This window comes from Egretta garzetta, unplaced genomic scaffold (genome assembly GCF_000687185.1).
Source record: "Egretta garzetta isolate BGI_Z169 unplaced genomic scaffold, ASM68718v1 scaffold451, whole genome shotgun sequence".
In the NCBI taxonomy this organism is placed as follows: Eukaryota; Metazoa; Chordata; class Aves; order Pelecaniformes; family Ardeidae; genus Egretta; species Egretta garzetta.
The window spans coordinates 280,083-304,172 of NW_009258552.1; the positions used below are offsets into that span (position 1 = coordinate 280,083).

Consider the following 24,090-nt stretch of genomic DNA (forward strand, 5'->3'; position numbering starts at 1 on the left):
TACAGCACAGGCATTCACCTGCCCTAAAATTCATCTGTCTCTTCTCAGCACCAAGCTACCAACACCAGCAATTTGTGGTAGCTCTCAGTCTGCAAAGCTGGTCTGCAGCCATCCAAGACCATGAGCATTTCTGCTGTTGCTTGAGCAAAACTTTGACGGACAGTGCGCATAGGGGATGCAGTTCTGCAGCCTGCTGATGACAGGATTTCACTGCAGGTTGTTTTATTTTATTTTATTTTAGCGGCAGCATCACAGCACCTTTTGCTTCTGTCAGTGACCGTCGCTGCAGGAGGCAAAGATCTGGCCCAGAATACTTAGTCCACTCGTCTGACCTATCTCTGTGCCATCAAAAGCCACAGTTGCTTTCCAAAATACCAGTTGAAGCCTGTTGTGATCCTGCAATAACACACTGTCCACCTAGGCTGTTAATGGAATAGCTATACAGCTTAAGGCATTAACAACTATTAATTAAACAAAGGAATCGGAAGACAAAAATCAAATGTTACTTATAAATGAATAACTGTGACTTATCAAGTTCACTTTAGCTGACTTTGAAGATAAGCATACCTCCTGTCTGGTTCACATCCACCTGCTGGGGCCAAAACTTGATAGCCGGTGAGGTTATTGGGGCTTTTCTTTTGCCAACTTTCTCCTCGTACCATCACCTAAGTACTTTGTAATATATATTTCTGTGGTTTGGATTGTCACATGAATTAAACACCGAATAAACATGTATCCTTCCTCTAGTAAAGTCATTTGAATTACACTGTAAACTGTAAACTTTTAAAAGTTACATAGCATTCAACTTTTCCTATTGGAAACAGTTTACTTATTCACTGCTGACTTTTTAAAGAGGATACGCTTGGCCCATGGATACAACTGACACGAGCCTTGACGTGACTTTCTCCTCTGCGTCCCTCTTGCTGTTCAGCATTAAGGTTCATCCTGTTGGCAGTAGTAAAAGGACAGTGTAGAAGGGTGTAGTAAGGAGGCGTGGGAATGTAAGCCGAGTGCTCACACACAGCAGTGCAGTTCTGTGCCCCTTTTCATTCTTTCCGGAATCTCTGATCTTTCCATCCCAGTGGTATTTTCTGGGAAACATGGTGCTGTACAACTCTGAGATAATAAATTCACTTCATCTCCTATAAACAGAAATACTGTTCACCCTGCTACACTGTGACAAGATGTTTCTAAAAGCAAATTTACGTCTTTGAATTTCTGGAAAGATAGCTAATATTTTTATATCATTCATTCATCCCATCATCTCCAGGCTTTGCTTTGAGAATCAGGCGAGTCAGCAGTGTCAAAGGCTGAAATCTTTATGAGGAAAATCACAAATACCTGAAACAAGCACCTTTCTCTGAGGAGATCATACTGTGGTAGTTGAGGGGTTGCTTACACCTGAGCAGACAGAGACATGGCATTAATGAGCTGACGTAAAAATAATGCTGTGGAGAAGAGCGTGTGTGTCTACGTGTGGTTAACGCTGATGGCGAGGGGTGGGAGTGAGATTACGTTGCTGACGGAAGCTTCCGGTGTCCTCTAAAACAAGTTACTTACTCATACGGGGTTTCTCATTTCTCCTCCCCTCTTTTAAATAGAAATATCCCTTCACTTCCTAGGGATCCTATGACAATGAGTGCACTGCAGCACACCATGCTGTTGCAAGCAGAGCAGATCAGTGCTTTACTGGGCAATACGTAACAGGTCTCAAGCCTACCCCCCTTCTTGATCAAGTAAAAAAAAAAGAGAGAATTTGAGGAAGCTCCTTCTTCAGAGGTTATGTAGTGAGCAGTGTGTCTGCTGCTCGTACAGAAAGCTCTAGAATGCAATATATTCCTATGGCATTTCTGATTTTATGGTCTTTGCAGGGAAAAATGCTTCACAGGGTCATGAATAGGAAGAGCTTTTCTGAGCCTGTGAAGAACCATGCAGAATCTAAAAGAATATTGTTGCGTATCTGCAGAAAATGCCAGACATGGGACAAAGGTTCACATGAAACCTGTCAGCTTTGATATCTGCTAGAGGGGAGGAGGGCTCTGCAGAGGGACCTGGCCAGGCTGGATCCATGGGCCCAGCCAATTGTATGAGGTTCAACAAGGCCAAGGGCCAGGTCCTGCACTGGGGTCACAACAACCCCACACAACACTACAGGCGTGGGGAAGAGGAGAATGGGCTGCCCAGGGAAGGGGTCGAGTCCCCATCCCTGGGGGTATTTAAAAGCTGGGCAGATGAGGTGCCGAGGGACAGGGTTTAGTGGTTGGATGGCAAGGTTAGGGGAACGATTGGGCTTGGGGATCTGAAAGGTCCTTTCTGACCTAAATGAGTCTATGATTCTATGATAGCTTGAGAAGTTGTTTTACGCTCCCCTAACCATACGTAGATGGTCGTTTTTCATTGCTGTTTAACACCAAAGGCAGGAACAAAACCAAACCTTTCTGTGCTTGTTTTCTCTCCATTACAGAAACAGGAGGTGTGTGGAAACCTGACATTGCAGCATCACATGCTTGAACCAGTGCAAAGGATTCCTCGTTATGAGCTTCTCCTAAAGGACTATTTAAAGAAGCTTCCAGAAGAGTCTCCAGACAGGAAAGATGCTGAAAGTACATGTCAACTCCTCTTTCTCTAATGAGCACAATAAAATCTTGGAGAGTTTTTTGTTCACACGTTCATATACTTTCAAGGAGGGATATGGTAGAAATGGAGATTTGAATTAATCAAGTTATTGCCAAATGTAGCACAATGGGATTTTAAATGCTCTTAGAGTAGAGAAGAAAAGGGTTGATATGGCAGCTCTAGGCATGAAGGGAGCTTTGGCAAATAAAAAATGACAAAATTTGAAGTTTGCAATGGTGGAACATCTGGCGTTTTTATTTAATCCATTGTGTGGCCAAGGACAAATACAGGAGGATATCCTTGCAACAGCCAAAGGAAGAAAATAAGAATGGTCTTAAATGTATTTGCTTGCCTAGGAAAGCAGGTTAGACTCTGTAAGCGCAAAGAAATGGGAGAAATGGGCTTCGGTTGGGTTCTAGGAGTTTGTGATCTTGACCAAAGCAGGGTTCATGTTACTGTAAGCGTTCAAGCCCTGTTTTAGGAAAGCACTCTTAGAAACATGGTTGTGAAGACTTAAGTAAGACATAAGTTAACTTTTAGTAGGTTGATTCCTAGGTGATTTTTTTGGTCACTATGTGATTTGGCTGACCTAGACTTTTAGGAGAGCAAGGTTAAACGTTCTGATGCACATGGACCTGCCCATGCAGAAGTGATTGTGTCTATAACTGCTTATAAGCGTTCCTTTTACTTTATGGAAGGAAGAAATACAGTCTTTGCTTTTGCAACAGCAGTTTTGCAGGAAAAACGCTAACCAGGGAGCTGAAAACCCCCCCAACATGCTATTAACAGCTGTAATCGGGAGAATGCGTAACTGTTGCTACCTGTATTGCAGAGTCACTGGAGCTCATATCTACAGCAGCGAACCATTCGAATGCAGCCATCCGCAAGATGGTGAGTAGAAATTGCATCATGGAATTGTAATCTGACTGAAACACTCGGTTGAACCAATGGTCCCCCACTGCCGTGGGCTCAGTAGAGTACACTGGGGAGAATTTTCAAACACAGTGAGCCAGGCTTTAAATGTCACTGGATATCTGAATTTGCTTTCTCATAAATGATCCTGTTGCAGTTACCATGGGTTGTTGAGCCTAAATTTCACTTTCCTTGTTCTTAAGAACCCAATGGGTTGAAAAAGGAGGTCTTTGTAAAACTCCTTATTTGCTCTTCCTTGAAAAGTGTTGAAAGTAAGCTGTCCTTGCAGATTTTCACACTGTTTTTTCAGTCCTACAGGTCTTCACCAGCCTGGAGGTTGTTTAGGTTTGATTTTGGCTCATCTTAAATGCACAGAGTGTCCATTTGGTGTGTGTCAGTAGCTTTGGTAAGCTGTACTTTCAAAGCTGGGCAGTCTGAGACCATGGAGATTTTGAACGTTGGTGCATGCTTTGCATACAGAACAGCTGGCGCATTACAATGAAAGTAAATGGGCTTTATAGTTACAGATGTTATGCCTTTTGTGCTCCAAAGTGCCTCAGGAACTTTTGCATCTAAAAGATCTGAAATGCTACCTATCTGGCTTAATGCTCTCTGACCATTTGTGGGTACAAGGCTTACGTTGCTTTCTGTATTGGACCCTTACTTCCTTCTCCCGGCTGGCGGGGACACCATGAGACCACATTTCCTGTGGCTGCTACAGGGAAGTAACCAGCTGATGTCTGTGTATTTTCAGTATGTCTCCATGAAAACCAGTTTTGAAACCATCTATTTCTGTTTGCGTCTAGTGTGCTCTCTTGATAAGTATGTACTTTGGTGGAAACTTTTCTGTTTTGGGGCCTTGAACAACTATTTTGCTGGGGACTGCGTACAGTATCTTCACAGACAGTAGGAATATGAAGCCACCAGCTAGTTGCTTTCTGTGTTGGATGCTTTTTCTGTTAGTACACAAAAAACTGTTAGAAAAGGCTGCTATAATAATTTTGCACCCCCTGTTTATTGCTGATAAGAACCTGCAGCCTCTAATCAGGACTTCTTATTGCGTTGAGTTCTTCTGTAATTAATAGGGTTTTGCCTGAGCAGAACTTGAAGGAAAAATATCTGAGTAAGAATTTCAGGCTTGACCTGGTGGTTTCCCAGCTCACACGTCCAGCAGAAGGTAGGGTGGGTGTGCTGGGGCAGTCGGCGAGGGCCGGCAGGGAGCAGCACGGTGTGGAGCAGCGGTGTCCTGCATGCACGCCCCTGTGGAGCCCCGTGGGATGGTGCACATGGCCCTGTCTGGTCAGAGCCAAACAGAAAGAAAAGCAAGGTTTGTGGCAGTACTTCCCAAAGTTAGGGGAGGTTTGAATTAGTTGTTAGCGGCTTCCTCCCGTTGCGGTGTAGCTGAAGAAATAAATCGTGCTTCCAAAGCTGCCTTTTCCTAGAAGTGCAGACATCCCCTAAGGCTTTGGATCTGCTCTTGGTGTTCCAGTTTCTCCTTTTAAAAAAAAAAAAAAAAGCTCAATAAGTTCACTGTTTGTTTGTTTGCTTGTTTTTAAATTAGTGGGATCTCCTGCTCATCTTCCCGTTGGGTGAAAAAAACTACTGCCTTTTAGAGCTTAGGTGATTTGCTTATTTGTTCTTAGTCCACAACCTTCCACCTCCCATTTTGTCTTGCACTGTTTATTTTAAGGGTTTGGTTTTGTTTGGGCGGTTTTGATGGAGTTTTTTGGTTGTACATTTGTTTAGTCATTGCTTAGAAGAATTGATTAGGACAGGAACTGGCTTGATGTGTATTTGTGGTGGCAATTCTCAAGTCAAATGGAGGTAAACAAAGCGTGTAAAGACCTGAAATTCCAACTTAGTCTGTAGATAGGTAGAGGTATGATTTAGAGATGTTTGGGCATATATTTGGGTGTAATGGCACAGATATCTGCCCTTGCTTTCTGACCATTTGCTGGCAGCGCCATTTGGGCACATCAGTCCAGCTTGTGGTTGAACGCCAAATCTTTCCAAATGCTGTAACTCAGCAGCAAGATCTGCACACCTTTCTTATTCTGGCTTGTTAAAGCTGCTGCAGTGCTTGATGCAGCGACTGCAAGTGGGCGAGCCAGTTACTTCTATCCATTTGAATACTGTATAGAGGGACCTAAATATTTGGATGAGTTAATATGACGTAGAAACAGTGCTTTGGTGAAAAGCAAAAAGTAATCCCTTGATAAAGAATTTTGACCAAGACATAAGGATGCCTGAATGACATTAAAACAGTATTTTAAGCATTTTGTCCTGGCCCATTTCAGAGGTACTGTTTGCCATGGAAGCCCCTGCCTAGGACTGCAGCTGAGGTTTTAGACTTAGCTTAGAAATGCAGAATATGAGCATGCTTCCTGATGGAGACCTACGTGCCATTGTATCAGCAACAACGCAAGAGGTGGAACTTCTCAGAAGCTGAGAAACACTCATGCCATTGCTTCCAAATTTACATATTTATTGTTGAAAAGGAATATCTGAAAATGTCAAATAGGTTGGTCTCAAAATGCCATTAAAACAGTACAGTCCAAGTATGACTCATGAGTGGCTAAAACAGAGCGGGGAAGAGTCCTGGAGAGTGTGGAACAGGGATTAATTAATTTTTGAAAATGCAAAGCTAGAGCAGAAGTGCAAGACTCTTTTCTTTCCTACTTATTTACACTTACCACGGAAATGATACTGTGTGTAATAGACCAAGTGGAATAATTTCTTTTATTTAAATTGCTGGGGGTTTTGTACTTGCAGGAAAAGATGCACAAGCTTTTGGAAGTCTACGAGCGACTCGGAGGTGAAGAGGATATTGTTAACCCAGCCAATGAGCTCATTAAGGAAGGACACATTCAGAAGCTTTCAGCGAAGAACGGCACAGCGCAGGATAGGTATTTATTCCTGGTGAGTTTTTTTGTTGCTCTCTTATTTTCAGGGTAGTGCTGTGAAATGTTTCCATTTTCCCAATCTCAAATACAAACAGCATTCACCAGCTGAGCGCAGCTACTCCTCCTCTGAGCAGCAGTTTTCTTCTGATGCCTTTGCTTGAGGGTTTCCTTCCTTCTCCCCCGCCTGTGCCTTTGCCGATAGCCTGTCAGGCCCCAAGCCCTTTCCCGTCTCCTTGCTGCAAGGCTGCAGTCTGTGAAGCGCGTGAGGAGGCGCGTTTCCAGCTGCACCACCATGCTGCGCAGGGTGGCCGGCTCTCACTGGCACAGAGGATAGCTCTCGTTTGCTTCACAGGCAGCTGAATTGGTACCGGAGAGCGGGGAGAAGGGAGAAGTGACCGGCTGACATGTTTGTCTGTCCGCTTCCTTCGGTAACGATACATGAGCCTAGCTTGCTCCGTAAAGCTCTTGAGAACTGCGTCTTAGAGTAAAACACACCAGAGTCCTGAACGGTCAAAATGCAGGCTCTGTCCAGTGTGTAATCCCTTAACTTAAAACCTTCCCGTGTTGCAGTTTAACAGCATGGTGCTGTACTGTGTGCCAAAACTGAGGCTGATAGGCCAGAAGTTCAGTGTTCGAGAGAAGATGGACATCGCAGGACTGCAGGTTTGCACCTCTTCTTTTACCCCATTTTAATGCTTCCCCACTCAATAGTGTCAGATCCCCTCTGAATCCAAAAATACAACAATATATGTATGTAGAAATATAATACAGCTCTAAAATCCAGCTTTGGATCCCTTGGGTTTGGAATTATTATGAGATAATCATCCAAAGGTGGGCAAGGAGATGGTGACTGCACCTGCTTTGACTGAAAGCCTTCCCTTGTCACCCAGCTGACACCGGAGCCACCTTTTCCCCCTGCTCCTGGAGGGGACTGGTTGGTGATTTAGACTTAGAAGTTTTGTAGCAAGATGAGTAATTATGGAAACAATCCTTCAGGGTTTTTTTTCTACCTCTTTACTGTATTCTGAGTGATCCTTTCAACTGAATATTTCAAAGAATGAATACATTTGTAAGTCATTAAAAATGATTGAAAGACAGTGGAGACCAGTGAGAAGCTGAGGTGTTCTTTTTACAGGTCCAAGAAATTGCCAAGCAAAATGTGGCTCATACCTTTTCAATAACAGGAAAAAAGAGATCGCTGGAGCTACAAGCCAGGTATGGTGCTTGTTCTGTCTCGAGGTTTGTGAATATTTATGTCAAAATGTATGATCTGAGGGGTATGGCAGTGCTCATACAACATAGCTTAAACTAAGGGATGAGCTTTGGAGACGCATCACTCACATATGCAAAAGAACATGCTGGTCCTGAGTCAGAGTGTGTTCAGGTGCTGTGTTGATTTGCTCACAGTGTTCATAGCAGTGCTTGTAGGTTCCACTGTCTTAATAATTCAAACATTTTTGGCATTTGTTTGGTAACAGTTGAGGTCAATAGTTATTAATGATGTTTATAAAATAGTGGATAGCAAAGCTGAAACATTGATGGATATAAAGCCGTGAAGATGTGAATTGAATTTACTGAAAATACTGGAGGTAGAATTATGATGGTTTCTGTATTTTTCTTTTGTTTTAACAGGACAGAAGAGGAGAAGAGGGAATGGATTCAGGTTAATACAAATCCATTATGATATGGGTGAAAATCACCATGCAGCCAGCGCCTTGTTTTTAAAATCATGGTTTTGGGGTTCTGAATGAATGTGGCTGTGCAAGGAAGCTGGGTGGTCCAGCCTGGGAAAGCTGCTTATGGAGAACTGTGGAGCCATCACCAGGGCCCCACTGCTGTCCCACCCCAGGCAGCGCACAGAGCCTCCCAGAGGGTCCCCGTTTCCTGCAGTCCCCAAGCCCAGCAAGAGAAGAGGCCGAGGCATCGGATCAGCCCTGTATATTCGTGTAGTCTGACTTGCAGAGGCGCTGTCTGATAGCAGTCTTAGTTTTTAACTTAAACAGTAGGGAGGTAGCACCACCACTTGTCGTTACTGAGGTTTTTAAGTTTCTATCTCATTTACACAGGTGTAGGGGTTTTTCACTAAAATTATAATTGTAGGCACCTTCCTACAAGAGAATTTTTTTCAAGGCTCCTTTAGTGATGCTTCTCATCTTTGCTGGAATTTTTGTCTCAGGTCATTCAAGCAACCATTGAAAAGCACAAACAGAACAGTGAGACGTTTAGAGCTTTCAATAGCTCTTTTTCTCAGGAGGAGGAGCATCTTCCTGATTCCTCAGTAAGTATGAGTCGTCCTTTGCTGTAACAGCTCTACCAACAGTTAAGCTGGGCTTACACAGCTAACTTCAACATAGTGTAGTCTTGTTCCTGATTCTTGTGTTGCATTACGGTACAGTCAGCTCCGTTTCTCTGGCTCTCAAGTGCACATCAGTCATAGTTACTCAACCGTGCAGGTACGGAATGAGTGACCTGGGGTAATTCAGTGCAAGAGGCCTATCGGTCATGTTTTCCAGATGCGTGGATCGTTAGCATAACGGGTGTAATTCTTCAATGCTATGAGTGCTTGGCTTTCTGGAATGATGTTTGTGTGCCTGGGAGATTTTGTTCATTACCTTCCCCTATCTCCTCAGAGGTGCAGTTTGGGATTATTCTTTTTTCTTATTTAATTATTATTTAAAAAGTTTTCAAGAGTTGAAAGGATACTCATGCATTTTAAAAGGATCTTAAAAATACTGTCTTATAATAAATGTATTACTCTGTGCTGTGTTTGCTAGGAATTTTGTTTTGGAAGTGTTCACATGAGGATGATGACAACATCTCCTCGTTCGACTTGACAACGATGGTGCTAACCTTAGCCACAGTCATTTGCTGCAAGCTAAAGAGGAGAGGGCCTGGGAGAGGGAAATTTTTAGGAATTCTTTGCAGACCTGCCTGTGTGTTGACAATGTTGGTGGTCAAACTTGGTAAATCTTGGAGCACAGGGAGAGAAGGTCCATCTGCAGAGATTAAACTTGGGGATCTCTTTATCTTCCCCCTCCCCAGACCTCCTAAACTCTTTTTTTTGTTGTTTTTGATACCTAACCATTTTTGCAACCTCTCCTTTCCCAGATCTGATTCAGTGACTCAGTGATGCTGGATTTTTGTCTGACTGATTTCCCAGGGGGCTCAGGAGAGGTGGGAGATGTTCCTTTCATCCCAGCATTAATTAGGCTGGCAGCGGAGATTTTCACAAGCCTCTGCAGAGTTGAGGGTCCCATTGCTGATAGCAGCCAGCAATGAACCATTTTCAGAGCATGGTATAGATTACTGATCATGGACGATTCATCAGCTAAAAATTCTCGGAAAGAATTGGAAAATAATCATTCATGCCTATATTTTTAAAGATAACTCAAGGCTGTCTTCAGAACCAGGATTTAAAAAAATCTTTTGCTAATAAGCAAGCTAATAAGCACACTCCTTTCTATCCAATTAAGACACAGTGTCTGTTCGACTTCACTGTTATTATCTTGCTTTGTAAATTACAATTTATTTTGCTTCTGTGTTAATGGTGTAGCCACATGTTTATACTCTACTGGCTCATAAAAGTCAAGCAGAGCAGAAGTCTGGTTTATCTCCTGGCTGGGATATTAATGCAGTAGGCACCTTAATTTCTTTTATGCCTGATTGCTAACCTGCATTTTTAGAAGATCAGCTTATCTAGATAATCAGCTTTGAAAACTGATGTCACGGTTAAATGTGGCAGAAATTGCTGTCAGTTAAAAAGAGCTGAAGGCAGCTCTGTAAGGAAAACTGGACAAACACTGAGAGCATTCTTAGCAGCAACGCACTCCTGTAGGCAGCATCCACCGTACAGATCTTACCGTCTTTATGGAATACTGGGCAGCGTGCTTTAGAGGAAAAAATGACAGCAATCTTCCTTTTTTACTCTCATCAGTCAAGAAACAGATACGCACTCACAGATTCCGGGCTGGATCTGTAACAGCTACTAGAAATTGGACTCTGGTTCTAATAAGCCTGAAGAAAAATAGCCAAATAGCTTTCCTCCCATCTGTGGCCATACATTTGATACGTGCTTATGATTGATTTCGGTTGCATGACCAGTGCATGCCTTTGCACACAATTCTTACCATGCTTTTGTTTTCCCTGCTGGCTGAGATAAGCTTGTACAAGCATTAAGGGTTGATCTTCAGCCTGTAATTTGCCTATGGAAGACTTGCAGTTTCTGGGGGTGCAGAGATCTGACATTCGTCCTGATGCTTAGGATTATGTAAACTCCCACCTGGCAGGAGGCAAGCGTTTGGAGCCGTTGCCTGTCAGTGCCCTGCAGGTGACTGTAGCAGTGGTCTTTTAAATAAGTCTTTTCAGACAGCTTTGGGTTCCCTTTGTGGCTTAGCTACTTCAGAAAGAGGACGCTCGTTTCCCTGTTTTCCATATTCATCTGCAGCATTTCAAGGCTCTGTGAAGGGTTTGGTTTTTTTTAAAGCCATCTAAAAACGTTCCCAAGGAAAAGGACTTCTGCCACTGCTTGATTTCAGAAGTGTTGGAGGCTCAAGGGGAGAAGGACCCAGTCTGTGCATTATTAGAAGGCTGGCAAGGAGACATGCCGCAGAGAGCAGAGCTCGGCGCAGGTGGCATCCCTAAGATCTGAGAGTTGGGAGCGCTTCTGCTAGTTAAATCGGGATTTTTAGATCCCATTAAATCATTGAGATTCCCACCCCATCTCTGTTCCTCCCCCTAGCTCTGGGGTAGCTCTGACAAACGTGAATAGCTGTCATCTTGTTCACTCGCAGTAGCTCCATACCAAACCTTACACACTTTGAGGGTAGTGGTAACACAAGGGGGAAAAGCCCTTTTGAAATATTTTCCAGGTTAAGAGTCAAGGGTATTTGATTTTAGCACATTATTCCAAATAAATATTAAAAGGACATGGGGATCTGAACAAGCAACTAGGGAAACCCCATTTTCTTGCCACAATTTTCATTTCCCTTCCCAAGTCCTGTGCCACAGGATACTTTTACTAGGCAGAAGGACCTAAGCACCGGGGTTGGTTGGGATTGTGGTGGAAAGAAACCCCTTTCCCCAGGATTGGGGAGTGGATGATGTGACGGCCCTCAGGTCGCGGGGTTTTTGCAGAGGCAGAAGTAGTTGTCCAGGGTTGAGGACACGGTGCCTCCCTTCAGTCAAGTTCCATTCTCTGAGGAAGTGCTCTGGGGGTGGCAGAGCTCTGGTGCTCGTTTGCTTCTTCTCAAGAGCCCATTGACTGTGTTAGTGTATTGATAAATCGCTGCAGCAGGTGTCAGAACAAACAGTCTCCAGTTTGGCCGCTTGCTCAATGCTACCCTTCAGGTTGTTAATAATAACAGAGATTGAGCCTTTTTGCTTTCAGATGGAGTGAAGCCAGAGTGCAAAAATGCACTGGAGCTTTGGATTACCTCGAAATACGAGATGTTGTCTAATTGGCAAAGGGAGAATGATCTATAGGAGTAGCAGGAGGATTTATCTTACAGAGTCCAATACTTTGAGAACCCGCTGTAAACCAGCAAGCTCCCTGTAAATTAATGACAGATGAAGTGGTTTTCCTTTTAGGATGCGCCCTATGGTTTTGGTGTACATAAGCTTGTTACTTGCCCTGTAGTGAATACATATGTTTGCATTTATCAAGGGATTAAGAGATGTATTGCAATTAAGAAAAGCACAATGGAGCGCTGTTTGAATGGAGTGAATATTCTTTCTCCCTAGAATCCACTGACACCCCAAAGCCCTTGCTCAGTGTGGCTTGCAGGGCTCAAAGGCCCTGTGTGACCCAAAACCTGCCGTTTGCTTTCTGCAGCACAGTGGGGGGACAGGCGCACGCCGCAGCAAAGAGCAGCTTCGGCTGGGCATCACCCGCTCCGTAGTCAGCCCGGTGTTTGAGGGTGGCTGAGAACACGTGCAGTCGAAGTGCATGCACAAGCAAATAGCTGAGGGGCTAAGAGCAGATGATGCCATGTTTTCTTTTTCAGTGTTTGATATATTTTAGGAAGAGTGTCCACGCTGAACCTGTTCTCTGTCATTCTGTTTCTCTCAGATAGCAAGCACCAGCTCGGTGGAGTCTATGCCAGGAGCAGATGGTGGTGGTGCATTTGGAGGGGTAAGTAATTTGAAGCTGATGCTTTTGGTAGAGCAAGAAGGGGGGCTCTTTCTTTTGTAGCAGGAAAAAAAAAATCAGATATTCTTCAGTATCAGTTTATGTTCTGCTATTGGTTGGTGCAGCTGTGCTGTCCTGAGCTTCTTGGCTAAGTTGCACCCACAACTACTTGAAGAGCTTGCACCATCAGTGAATTTAAATCCCCCTGTTCGGATACATGCTGCGCACATGTGCGAACCCCGTTACGGGGAACCTGGCTGGAGGGAACTTGGTTGTTACATCTGTCGTGTTGGGGGTTTGGGGCGGGGAGGGTGTTTGTTTTTAAATTCTGATAGGAGCTACACTAAATGCTTGAGGCGAGGAGGGCAAAGAGAGACAAGGAGACCTGGCTGGCCAACACTGTCATGTTGTGTAACTTGGGATTTCATCTCCAGAACCAGTCTGATGAACGCTTCTTCCATAGTGTGCTTTTCATGCTTCTGCCAATACAGAGGAGATGACAGTGCCTTCATACATCCCTGGCCTGTAAGCGATGGGCTGCAGCAGAAGCAAAGCATAATTTTAAAGATATTTTTCATTTTGCTGTGTCCAGCATCTGTGGTTGCGGCTGAGTCAAGCCAGAGGTTTTGAGTCCTTAATGAGGTCTATTTTTTAGCATTCTTAATGCTTCCTTCTAAAATGTCTTCTGAGAATCACAGATTTTCAGGAAATGCCTTAGGGTCATCTGAGTTTACTGAAAAAAGCCCCAGCAAGAAGAAACAACCACCAGAAAGCCCCTACCTGCTGAGCCATACTACGGGATGTTTTGTATTAGCATGGCCTTTCTAATAACAGAGGAGCCACTTCACAGGCTCTTCCAGAGCTCTGGCCAAGCGTGTAATCTGCTGGTGGAGTTTACGGAGTGTCGTACGCTGAATAAGACAGCAACCCCACCTACACAAACAAGAGCTTGTTAAAAAGAAGTGTTTGCAGCTAGCATACTCCTTGCTGTTTATCGTCCATTCACACTTTCCCTAAGCAATTGCTTATTTGTACTTGGGTTTGCAGTTACTGCCTGTTCCTTGAGTTACAGACATTATAGTGAGCGAACTACTTCAGGAAAAAGAGGCTTTATATAACATCTAAAAGCAAACACAGAAAAGTTTCTGTTGGTCTTACGTCTCTTAGGGAAATGTACCTTTTGGTTGTAATTAAACTTTAAAAAATGTAGATCTTTATAGCTGATTATAACTAGTTGTGTCAGTGATTTGCGTAGTATATATGGACACATTAAGTCATTTTCCTTGTGTATTTGAAGAATAATTTAATTCCTGAGATAGCAATAAAAATGGAGTTGATCAAAACCACAAAGCTAAAAATATCCAAAATTGTGGTTTTTTGAATCTGGGATCTCAATCTGCTGTATTGCAGCAAACAGATAACATCAGCATGAGCAAGGAATTCAGATAGTAGTTGCAGCTTTAGAAAATATTAATTTTTAATTCTGATGTCCCTCTCGAAACATCTCTGTAAGTGCATGAGCAAGTACATTCTGTGCTTAGCAGCTTCCACATGCAAACCACTTGGTGGTGGTGGTGGTCAGCAAACTCATCCCTCCTTCCTGTGGTTCTGCTGAGCCTCCTGAACTGTCTGCTGGGGTTCTCTTCAGCCTTGCACGTTTGCGTAACCAGGCAGTGAAAACCTGCTGCAGGAGGTACAATCTGCTTGCATTGTGGCAACCGTTCACTGCACCGCACTGCTAGCACAGCTTGTGCTTGACCTGCATGCATGAGGGAAGTACGAGCCAGCAATCGTCTTGCGTGTAACCTTGCATGTATGACATCGGCAGATAGTGAAACAACCTAAACGATTGTGCTGCGTTACAGAGTACCAAATATACATCATTTAAATTCATTTCTCACATAGATTCAGCATTCCCAGAAGCACCCGCTGATGTTCTGCCCCATTGCGGGTGTCTCCAAATAAGTAATTTGTAAATGGAAAATACGCAGCTGTGTAAGGATGATGAGAAGAAAAAGGTTTAAAACCCCTTTGTTGCTCATGCATCTGCCCATACAAGAGTCTCCTCCAACTGCATACATACTGCATGTACAGCATTGAGGCTTAATTTCTACCCACTGGCCCAGGCAGAATGAAACGTACAGCGCGTGACGAATAACAGAACAACAGTCTCCTGAGCCCGCTGGTTTTCTTGCTGTTTCCACCAGCTCTTCAGTGTTTCTCCCCTGCTTTTCAGAAGCAAACGGAGGCACCGGTGGTTCACTGCTGAGGTGATGTCTGCTTTCCCGAGAGCCCAGCCGCAGGCCTTCACCTTGCAGTCACTTAGCTCCAGGCATGAGCTGTACCTCTCGCTGGGCTATACGGTCATCTTCCACCAAAATTTTAAAGCTGGAGGGAACTGTCAAGATTGAGAGAGTTAAACACAGCTGTAGAGCAAAAGCAAATTAGTGGTCAAAACAACCCAGGCTGAAAGAAGTTATTGTAGATCCTGACTCTGAACAGATTTTATGCAAGTGTTTTTTCCTGTCAGACTCACCAGTTTCAAAACACAGCTGGGTACCCCAAGAAAGATGGGAAATATGATGATTACTCGAGTGCTTTAGTATCAGGATATTCCCGTTGAAGCTAGGGCAGTTTTGTATCGGCTTCCCTCTTAACATACATCAAGAGTAAATAACGTAGCTTGTGTAATAAAGGACACAGTTGCAAAGTGACGGTTAAATTTATCTTTGATGAACAAGGTTTGTGAATTACAATGCGTGCCCTTAGTTTGTACAAATCCTCTCTGTTCAGGTAGTGCATAGTGAAGCATACGTGGTGAGGTCACCTTCCAGAGCCATCCCGGTGGGACGCAGACTACCCATGCAGCAGGCTCATGGCTTCCGCAGGAAGGCAAAGCAAAGGGCTTCTTAATTCTTTCCTAGTGTCAGCAGTTAAATAACATAATATTGAGTAAGTCTTTCTTCTGTAATTGCTCATTGGAATTTGCCAAGTCATAAAGAAAATACCTTTTCATTTTTATTATCTTTTCTACAGCTGCAATAACAATGTTTCTAACCCTTAGTTCTCACTGTATTCTCATAATGTCGAGAAATACTAGGAACCGTTGCTGGTATTCGTCAACCACTTAAAGACCTCTTTAGACAGGGCCTTTTGTGATTAGTGAAGTTCGTATTAAATGCTTGTTGTATGCTACAGCACAAGTTAAAATATAATGGTCTAAAATAAATATAATGGTCTAAAATAAAAGCTCATGCATAACTGTCGTAACAAATCTTGCCCAATCTAATAACGTTTTCTGCTTCCTTTCCCTTGTCAAATATATTGGTCATGTATTTCTGAAAGTGAACAGCCTGGAGGCTGTTTCACACGGAGGAGGCAGTCAAATGCAAGCTCTGTTAGAGGAATTATCCAGCTTGAGCCTTACCTGTGTTATAGAAACGCGCATGTGGGTGGTGATGGATGTTCCTGTTGAAGTACAAATCAAATTAACCAACTGCCACATGAAGCATGTCCATTCAATTCACGTTGGAGGAACCTCAGCTTTTTTTCTGTGCAGGCACATGTAGGTATTGATTGAAAGCCAAGAGCTGGTTTTGTTTAGCATTCGTCAGGTTTATCTTCCAGTCACAGCGCACAAGGGTAAATGGTGCCTTCATGTATGCTCTTGCCATTCCAGTAGCACCAGTGAAACTGTTGTTAACGTAAGAATCAAAAGGCTTGTTGTGCTATGTGCAAATTTTAACTATTAAGAAGAGGAAAAATAACATTGACCAGTGAGGAGATGCTCTGGTCTGACAACTTGAGGGCAGTGGAAGGAAAACCAGCCTGCTAAAAAACTAAACAGCAATAGCACCAAAAGCAGCGTGACAAGTGGCTGACTTTAGCCAATATACGTGATGCAAATAAGAGTTCCTCTGTATATTGCTGATGGTCAGCAAAAGCTTTCGAATCGCCTTGCTTGGAGGGGCCTATGGAGTCTGGAAGGAACGATTTTGCCCATGATTCTCCCGAGGCGTTGCTTGGTGGTTGTCATTCAGTGCCGTACTGGTTACATCTGTTTTTTCCCAAGAAAAGTGAAATACTGCACTTCACTTAGATGTGGGGGAGGACTTGGATTCACAGGCATTCCATTTTGCTGAGCGATTAATCTGTACGTATACGGGGTATAGTGATTTTCCTGAATGAGCACATCCCCGAGCTGAATCGCAATGCGTCCCGTGTACTTGTGTACAAGTCTGAAGCACTGCTACTGCAGCTGTAGAAAAGGTAATAAAAATGAAAAGATCCAGTCCAATTAGAAGTAATGAGTTGTGGGTTTGTTGTGTAATGCCCTGATGAGGCAGGGTGGTTTCAGTAGCTCTGCTGAGACTGCGCCTCTGCAGCCAAGGAATGGCAGGGCAGGGGCTCAGGGAGGCTGAAAGGTGGGAGAGTGGCGTCGAGTTATAAAACTGGATTTTTTAATTTTTTTTTTTAATTGGCCTGAAAAGCTGTTTCAGTGACTGCTGCAGGCTGCTCAAAACCATGAAGTTGAGCCAGTTGTTCTCTCTAAGGTGGACTTGAGTTGTGACTTAGAATGCACTTGGTTTAAAGGGAAGGGGGTGTCAAGGAGTCCGGAATGTGTAACCTGCAATGGGCCTGATCTTCACAGGGCTGATTTTCAGAAAAAATGTAAAATACCTCTGCTCTTCTGATTTTAAGGAAATGTGTCTTTTCCCAGTAGTTTGTTCAATGATTTTGTCAAGCAAACGAAAATGAGGAGTCACCAAACCTCTTCCCATGAAAGAGCTGTACTGGAGGAAGGCAATGCTGCCCCCTCCTTCGGGCTGGGATCCCCACGGGCCTGGCTGGGGGTGCCCCAGGCTTACCCCTGGGAGCTGCTGCTCCCTTGCCCGTAGCAGTCCTGACTGGGAAGGAGGAACAGTATTTATGCCTTTAAAAAGGAAAACAAAACAAGGGGGCTACTGGGAGTTCTGTGTGAAGCTGTATTTTATGAACTGCACATTGTCATGTTAATGCTCTTCAGTTTATCACAAAATTGTACAGTTGGGTTTAATCACACCAAGTGACTTCATGTACCAGCTTAGGTGCTTCACTTCAGAGGCCAGACTTGCTTGGCTACCTAGGTGGCTGATAGCAAGCGTCTTCTGCTGAGAGCAGCTAATAGCAGGTCCCCCGGGGTAGGTCCCCGCCTTCCCAAGGAGCTCTGTGTTTCATCATGGGCTGGGAGGGAGCCTAAGGAAATGCCAAAATGAAGCATTTGAAGTCAGGTGGTGCAAAAAGCCATTTTTCCCCAAACCTCCTCATCTCCTCCCCATGAACGGAGGAGTTTACAACACGCTCACAAAGCCAATGACATTTACCTTAGCCAAGTCCAGCTGCAGCGGGGAAGAGCCAGGTCCCGCAAGGAAAGCTCTCTTGACAGTTCCTCCTTTCCTGTTACCAACAGGCGGTGAGATGGGGTCGCTCAGTGGCTGTGAGGGCACGAGGGGGCAGGGAGGGACTTGAAGAATTGGCTCGAGCAGTCTGAGATTACATAATGCCGCGCCAGAAACACCCAACAGTTGGCCACCCAGCGAAGACCGTTAGCAGAGTTGACGTGATTTCTTTTCTGAAACGGTGTGAAACCCAAAGAGGATTTTTGTCAGTAGGAGAATTCTGTGACTTGTTTTGCGGTCTTTTTTTTCTTAAATCACATAATTGTACTTCTCATTTCAGAGTGATTCCTGTAGGAAATCTTCCAAATCCAAGCGAGACAAGGAGAAACAGGCTTGCAAGAGCTGCAGTGAAAGCTTTAACTCCATCACTAAGAGGCGGCACCACTGTAAGCAGTGTGGGGCTGTAAGTATCAGACCGCACTGAGCTGCTCCCTTTCTCTGCAGAGACTAATGAAGAGAATGTTTCATTTTTCCAGGGCAGGACCTAACGATGTGCTGGTTCATGGCAGGTCACCAACAGAGCAGATCTTTCCACTTGTTTTACCCCCTGGGAATCAGGGGGAAAAAAAGCAAAACTCTGGTGCAAGGGGCCTGCTCTGTGATGGTTTAAAGGTGAATGTAGCACCTCCGTGGATAAAAAGGAAGGTGGTTTCTTCTCTGGGGATGTGCATGGACCTGGGGAGGGGGCTGTCCCCTATATCTGGGTTGCGGACGTAGAATGGCCTCCTGACAGCCTTACTTCACACAGCAGCATTCCCTAGGGTGAACAGCAGAACATGCAATGTTAAAGATGGATGGGTGGCTTTTTCCCTAAAGCAGAGTTCTCAAGAGTTGCTGGTGCCAAAAAGTGGTTTCATCCTGCTTGAAAAGTCCAAAAAAAATCAGCCCCAGAGCTATGAGGCCGGGTTACTGAAGGCACTGAGCTGCCCTTCCCCACTGCCATTCACGAACAGCTGAATTCTCAGGGCTTTTTCTGAAAATCACAACCATGGCCAAGATGAGATGAGATTGATTCTTGTAATGCAGCTCGAAACCTGCCTTCTGTGACTGAGTTTCACGGGTCAGTGGCCCTGGTGTAGCCAGTGCAGAATAATGTTATTTAAATACAGTTATTCATTTGAAGTGGAGATACAGTTTCAGCTGAAGCAAGACCTGAATGTATAGTTGTTTGAAGAAACCTCAGTCTGAGCAATGGAAATAAAATTACTGTGGAGGAGACACTTTTGCACCAGAATTGGGATTTTCAGCCTTCTGGGTTTGTTCTTATTAATAATTACTAAAATAATGAAATACATTTCTGGATGTTTAAAATGTTCCATTGCAAAGCTCGGGGTTATTAAAGAAATTAAATAACAGCTTTCCCCCATGGGCAGAGAGGTAACAAGAATTACATTATTAATAATTTAGTGTTAAACAGCTGTTGGTTATGCGACATTCCATAGTGTGAAATAGCATTCAAATTAAGTTAATTCGTCGCAAGGAAGGGCTATCATGTTTCTAAAAATACCGGCTTGCTTTTGTTGATATAACTTGGCAGAACGGGGCTTCACTTAACACTTGCCTGAATTAAGGCTGTTACCTTCATATAGTAATTAGCATCGTGCAGAGAAGCATGTCGTAACGTACACCTGTGCCTGGAGGGCAGTTGTGGTGTGTGACTGCATGGTAAACCCAAATGGATGTCGAAGGCGGCCGACTGCCCCTGCACCCCAGGGGATGGCCTCTCTCCCCGGAGCGGCTGTGCAACAGCAAGCAGCAGGGTGGGATTTAAGGGTGACAGCAGGTTCCGGAGCTGCAGATCCATCGTGCCTCGCAAACGCTGCCGTCACAGATGGGTGTGCCACTGTGTGCTCTCAGCAAGTGAGGACAGGAATCAGAAGTTGCTAATTTGGCATCAGACAAATATTTTTTGCTGGGTAATATATTGGACTGTGTTCTTAGAATGGTCGGTGGTTTGTTGATTCCTCAGTTGTGTCAGGCTGCCTAACGGATGAGGAAGCATCAGCCACCTGTACTTTGCAAACCAGTCCTTCCTAGACCATTTTACGATTGGTGTTAAAAACACTAATTGCTTTGTCAGCCTGAGCCATTTTTGACTCATAAAGGCATGTAAGAAAAGAAAAACAAACTTGCATGATGTTAGTCATGCAGTATTTCCCAAAGGCATACGTGTTCTTTAGTCAGGTATATTGGTACACAGCAGGGGATCACAAAAACGTTAATTATTAATGGAGATAAAGTAAATATTATATTGATCACTGTCTTACGCTTACATTGGTTTTCTGGATTTTACTTTAATAGCAACCGTTCTGTGAGTCACTTTTTTTGGAGAAGGGTTACGTCTTAGCTATGGCCAATAAAGCACCATCTTTCTGCTACAGGTGATCTGTGCAAAATGCTCTGAGTTCAAACCACTCGCAGATAACAGCCGTCACAACCGAGTGTGCAAGGAGTGTTTCCTGCAGTCGCCAGCCAGCCCCTGCAGCCCTGGAGTGGAAGCAGCTGGAGAGCAAAAGAAAAGACTAGCTGCAGAGGTACGGTGCTTGGCTAAGGAGCCTCAGCTGTGCTAGCTGCCCTTGCGAGTCTCTCACTCACTCCTTTTCTTTTTTTCCCCAATGTATTTATTTAAAACAAATAGATTTGTTTGGTTATCTTTACTGCCCGACTGTGACATTTGAGCCTCTGGCCTATAACTTGTATTGAAGGTGCACGCAGCCTGAATGCTGTTTCTGAATGCAAGTGTTCGTCATGGGGTGCTGCTCAGGCAGGGGTGCACGTGAGTTTTGCAGCTAAGCTTCAGCTTTCAGAGGAATGAAAAAGGAGGAAAAACTTCTGGCTGCTTTTTATTACAGTGCGTTTCTAGTCTTGCGTTGTGCACAATAACTATTGGCAAAACTTTGCAAGATAAGTTTTGGGTTTTCACTTTTAACTCCCTATAGAAGAAACTTTTGCACTCCTTACTTCACATCCTGTGAAAATATCATTGAAACTAATTTCTTCTTGGTTGATTGTGCAAACGCATGGCATCCTTCTGAAAGTCTTGTCAGGATTCGCTGAAACTTTCTCAAAGCCGCTCTAATGCAGACTTTTCTCCAAGAAGTGACTTCCACAACTTACACATGGAAACTGCTGCTCCACAGTGGCCACGGGTGTCACCAAGCTTTATACCACGGTAGCAGCACATCCTCCCCTTACTTTTTACAAGCACAAGAAACATATTGGCAAACTGATTTGTTCTATCCTCACCCACAACAACTGAACCTTCTCTTACTAATGCTTTTTTTAGACTACGGGCAGAGCTGTGAGTACCTTTATGTGCCACACTTTTCACGGGCCACCCTGAAGAAAAGGTTTTTATTTCTTTTACCTGTAAAATACAGCCAGAAGTCACTGTGAAAGGGCATTCATCTCAATTGGAAGTGGACCCACAGGGATGTCAGATTCTTGGAAGAGCCACTGACGCACTGAGAATGTGATTGCAAATCATCCTTCCCGCCCGATACGCTGACCTACACCATCCTGCTTGGAGCTGCATGGAAAATTGGGGAGCAGTGGCAGCATTTACTGAAAAACATCTTACCTTGAAAAACATCTTTCTGGAAGCCACCCCTCAGAGCCATGTGACCGCCTTCCAGCCATGTTATACTCCCCATCAGAACCAAAATACACGGGAAAGAGCCAGACTCCGAGCAGGAAACGTAAAGCTACCAGTGCAGATCCAGAGTTCCGGTAATAAATGCCTCCTCACTCCTCTCAGGCCCTGCCCGGCTCTGCTTCCCAGTATGTCATGTTTCTTCCCAGGCTACTAAATGTACCAACACAGGTAAAATTACACTGGCACGGTGTCCCAGAGTGACCTCTGCTGCTCAGGTGCTTTGCCAGCCTTGCACCCAAGCACATCCAGAATGTTGGAGATAAAAAGTGGGGTAGAGCTACAAACACACATTGCCTTTCCCTGGACTTCCACGTCTGCAGCGTGCAGAGAAGATTCTGGATCCGGAGCTTGACGCCATCCAAAACGTCAGATACAGGTTACAGCTGTGCCTCCAGGCGATGAGCACTTCAGATGCATTCTGTAGGCTGTGGTATCCCATGACAAACTTCCTAGCACTGTTCCAGCAGAGCTGTTTGCCAGTAAAGTGAGAACCTGCACCTACCCAGCCGAAAGCTCTGTTAATCTGAAAAGCCAAAAAGCAAACCAGCAAAATGTGACCTCTGGCTTTGCTTCAGAAAGCAGATTACAGCAGAGAGCTCTCAAAACTTGAGGAAAAGTGTCATTTTCCCCTCCTATGCCCAGGCCTCTAGCCTTCTGCTAAATCTTCAAAGGCTCAGGTCAATGCAGGAAGGCAGGTGTATAAAAAAGGAAGATCAGAGACAGTCGTCTTCTTGCCCTCCTATTTACATTAAACTTTCTTAGAGAGCTTAGTAACAGCTGAGGACATTGCCACTTTACATGTTATTAACAGATGTCAGAAATCCCCAGGAGGCTTCTGTGCGCAGTCTAATGTGAACAGGGATTTTGATTTTCTTTGCTTTCTTTCAGAAGACAAAAATTTCTTTCCGTCTTTTTTTGCCCTGGCGCTCTCTGACTTGGCTCCCATCTCTGCGCCCGTGCACAAGAGGGTCTGTTAATGCACCTTTTGCACTAATTTGAAATCATCTCCCAGCCTGCTTTGCCAAGTGAGAAACTAGCTGCATCATCTTAATTAGCATCCTCCGTTGACTTGGTGGCAGTGGAATTTGACTTCGTGTCTGCTGGGAACAGTAGTTCAGCACCTGCCTCTATTGCATGGAATTGTGCGATGTTTGATGGTTCATAATAATGATTAAACTTTTGTTCAGCTCTGGGCTCTCCATCTCTTGCCCTACAGTATTATTTGACTCCAGACAATGTAAATTAAGTACATTTTATACTTAGAATTAAGTGTTTTGCTCATGTAAGCGTCCATGGAAACAGCTCTTTTTTTTTTCCATCTTTTTTTTTTTTTTCTCTTCATTCAGAAGCAAAGCATCTTAGCAGCTGAAAACAGCCTCTTCAGCAGCTACCTCCAGTTCCTTGAAAAAGGGAAGACTTGGTACAAAATGTGGGTGACCATCCCCAAGGCTGAACCACTTGTTCTGTATCTGCAAGGAAGTAGCCAGGTAAAATGACACTCATGGAAGGTAACACACAGCAAAGCGAAATGGCGTGAGTTTGACTGTGTCAAGCTGAGAAATAGGTCAAAGGGTTTGGCTTGATTTCAACAACAAAATGAACCTGGTCTTCTGAATATAGCGATTTCAGATTCCCTCGTTATCTGTAGTTACTGCTGATGTGTTTCTGAGCAAATGTTTAAGCTCGTAGCTTTTCTTTTCCATTTTTTTACCAAAAAAATGACAAAACAAGGATAATTTTATTATGGTTTAGGTTTTTTTGAGGTTTCAGACAGGTATATTCAAAGGTTTTTTACCCTGTCATTAGGGAAAGCACTTCCCTGTAAAATGTATAGAACTGCAAAGCAGGCTGAATATCGCAATTGCTGGTCCAAGCTTTTCTTTTAAATCTAGTTCTGGGTTGAGAGGGTGGAGGAATCTGTGGAAATGTAGCCGTTTTTCAGCCTGAAAAATGGACAGTGTTTGGTAAAGCTCCTTGTTGTAGCATCATGCGATCTTATCTTTACTTGAAATAATTACCGTGGTAAGCGTTATTTTTTTTGAAGCCTGCTGTTGATGCTAACTAGCATTTGTGGGTGATGAAAGTCAAGAGATAGCAATACCTATAGCCAAGACAGAATATCCAAAATAGAAATACCAGTCACGCTTCCTTAGAGATGAAGATGAAGAATGGCAGTGCTGAAATGAGATCCCCCATACCTGTTGACTTATTTGGTGATTGACACGTTTATGGTGATTGACACGTTTATGCAGAGCTTGCTTTTCTCTCCTGGGTGGGACGGCAGAAGAAATGGGTCTGCATTCAGCCTACCATTGCCATGCTGTAATTCCAGTGAGATGAAGGTTTGCTTTTTATTCCCATCAGTTTGTCTGGCTGTAGCTAGGAACAGTCTGGGGACTAAACATTATCCCTGATTATTAAGCTGTTCAAAGTGAAGCA

The 24,090-nt window shown here is 44.0% G+C and overlaps 1 protein-coding gene across 1 annotated transcript in view; it reads left to right on the forward strand.

Moving 5' to 3' along the window:
• Positions 1-24,090, forward strand: part of FGD3 (FYVE, RhoGEF and PH domain containing 3) — a 59,733-nt gene that overhangs the window by 29,651 nt on the left and 5,992 nt on the right. Inside the window, exons 8-18 of the mRNA XM_009647893.2 lie at positions 2,465-2,603; positions 3,449-3,507; positions 6,301-6,447; positions 7,002-7,094; positions 7,567-7,646; positions 8,064-8,094; positions 8,608-8,709; positions 12,499-12,561; positions 18,277-18,399; positions 20,378-20,530; positions 22,998-23,138. Coding sequence (XP_009646188.1) covers positions 2,465-2,603; positions 3,449-3,507; positions 6,301-6,447; positions 7,002-7,094; positions 7,567-7,646; positions 8,064-8,094; positions 8,608-8,709; positions 12,499-12,561; positions 18,277-18,399; positions 20,378-20,530; positions 22,998-23,138 — 1,131 coding nt within the window. The remainder of the gene's footprint in view (positions 1-2,464; positions 2,604-3,448; positions 3,508-6,300; positions 6,448-7,001; positions 7,095-7,566; positions 7,647-8,063; positions 8,095-8,607; positions 8,710-12,498; positions 12,562-18,276; positions 18,400-20,377; positions 20,531-22,997; positions 23,139-24,090) is intronic.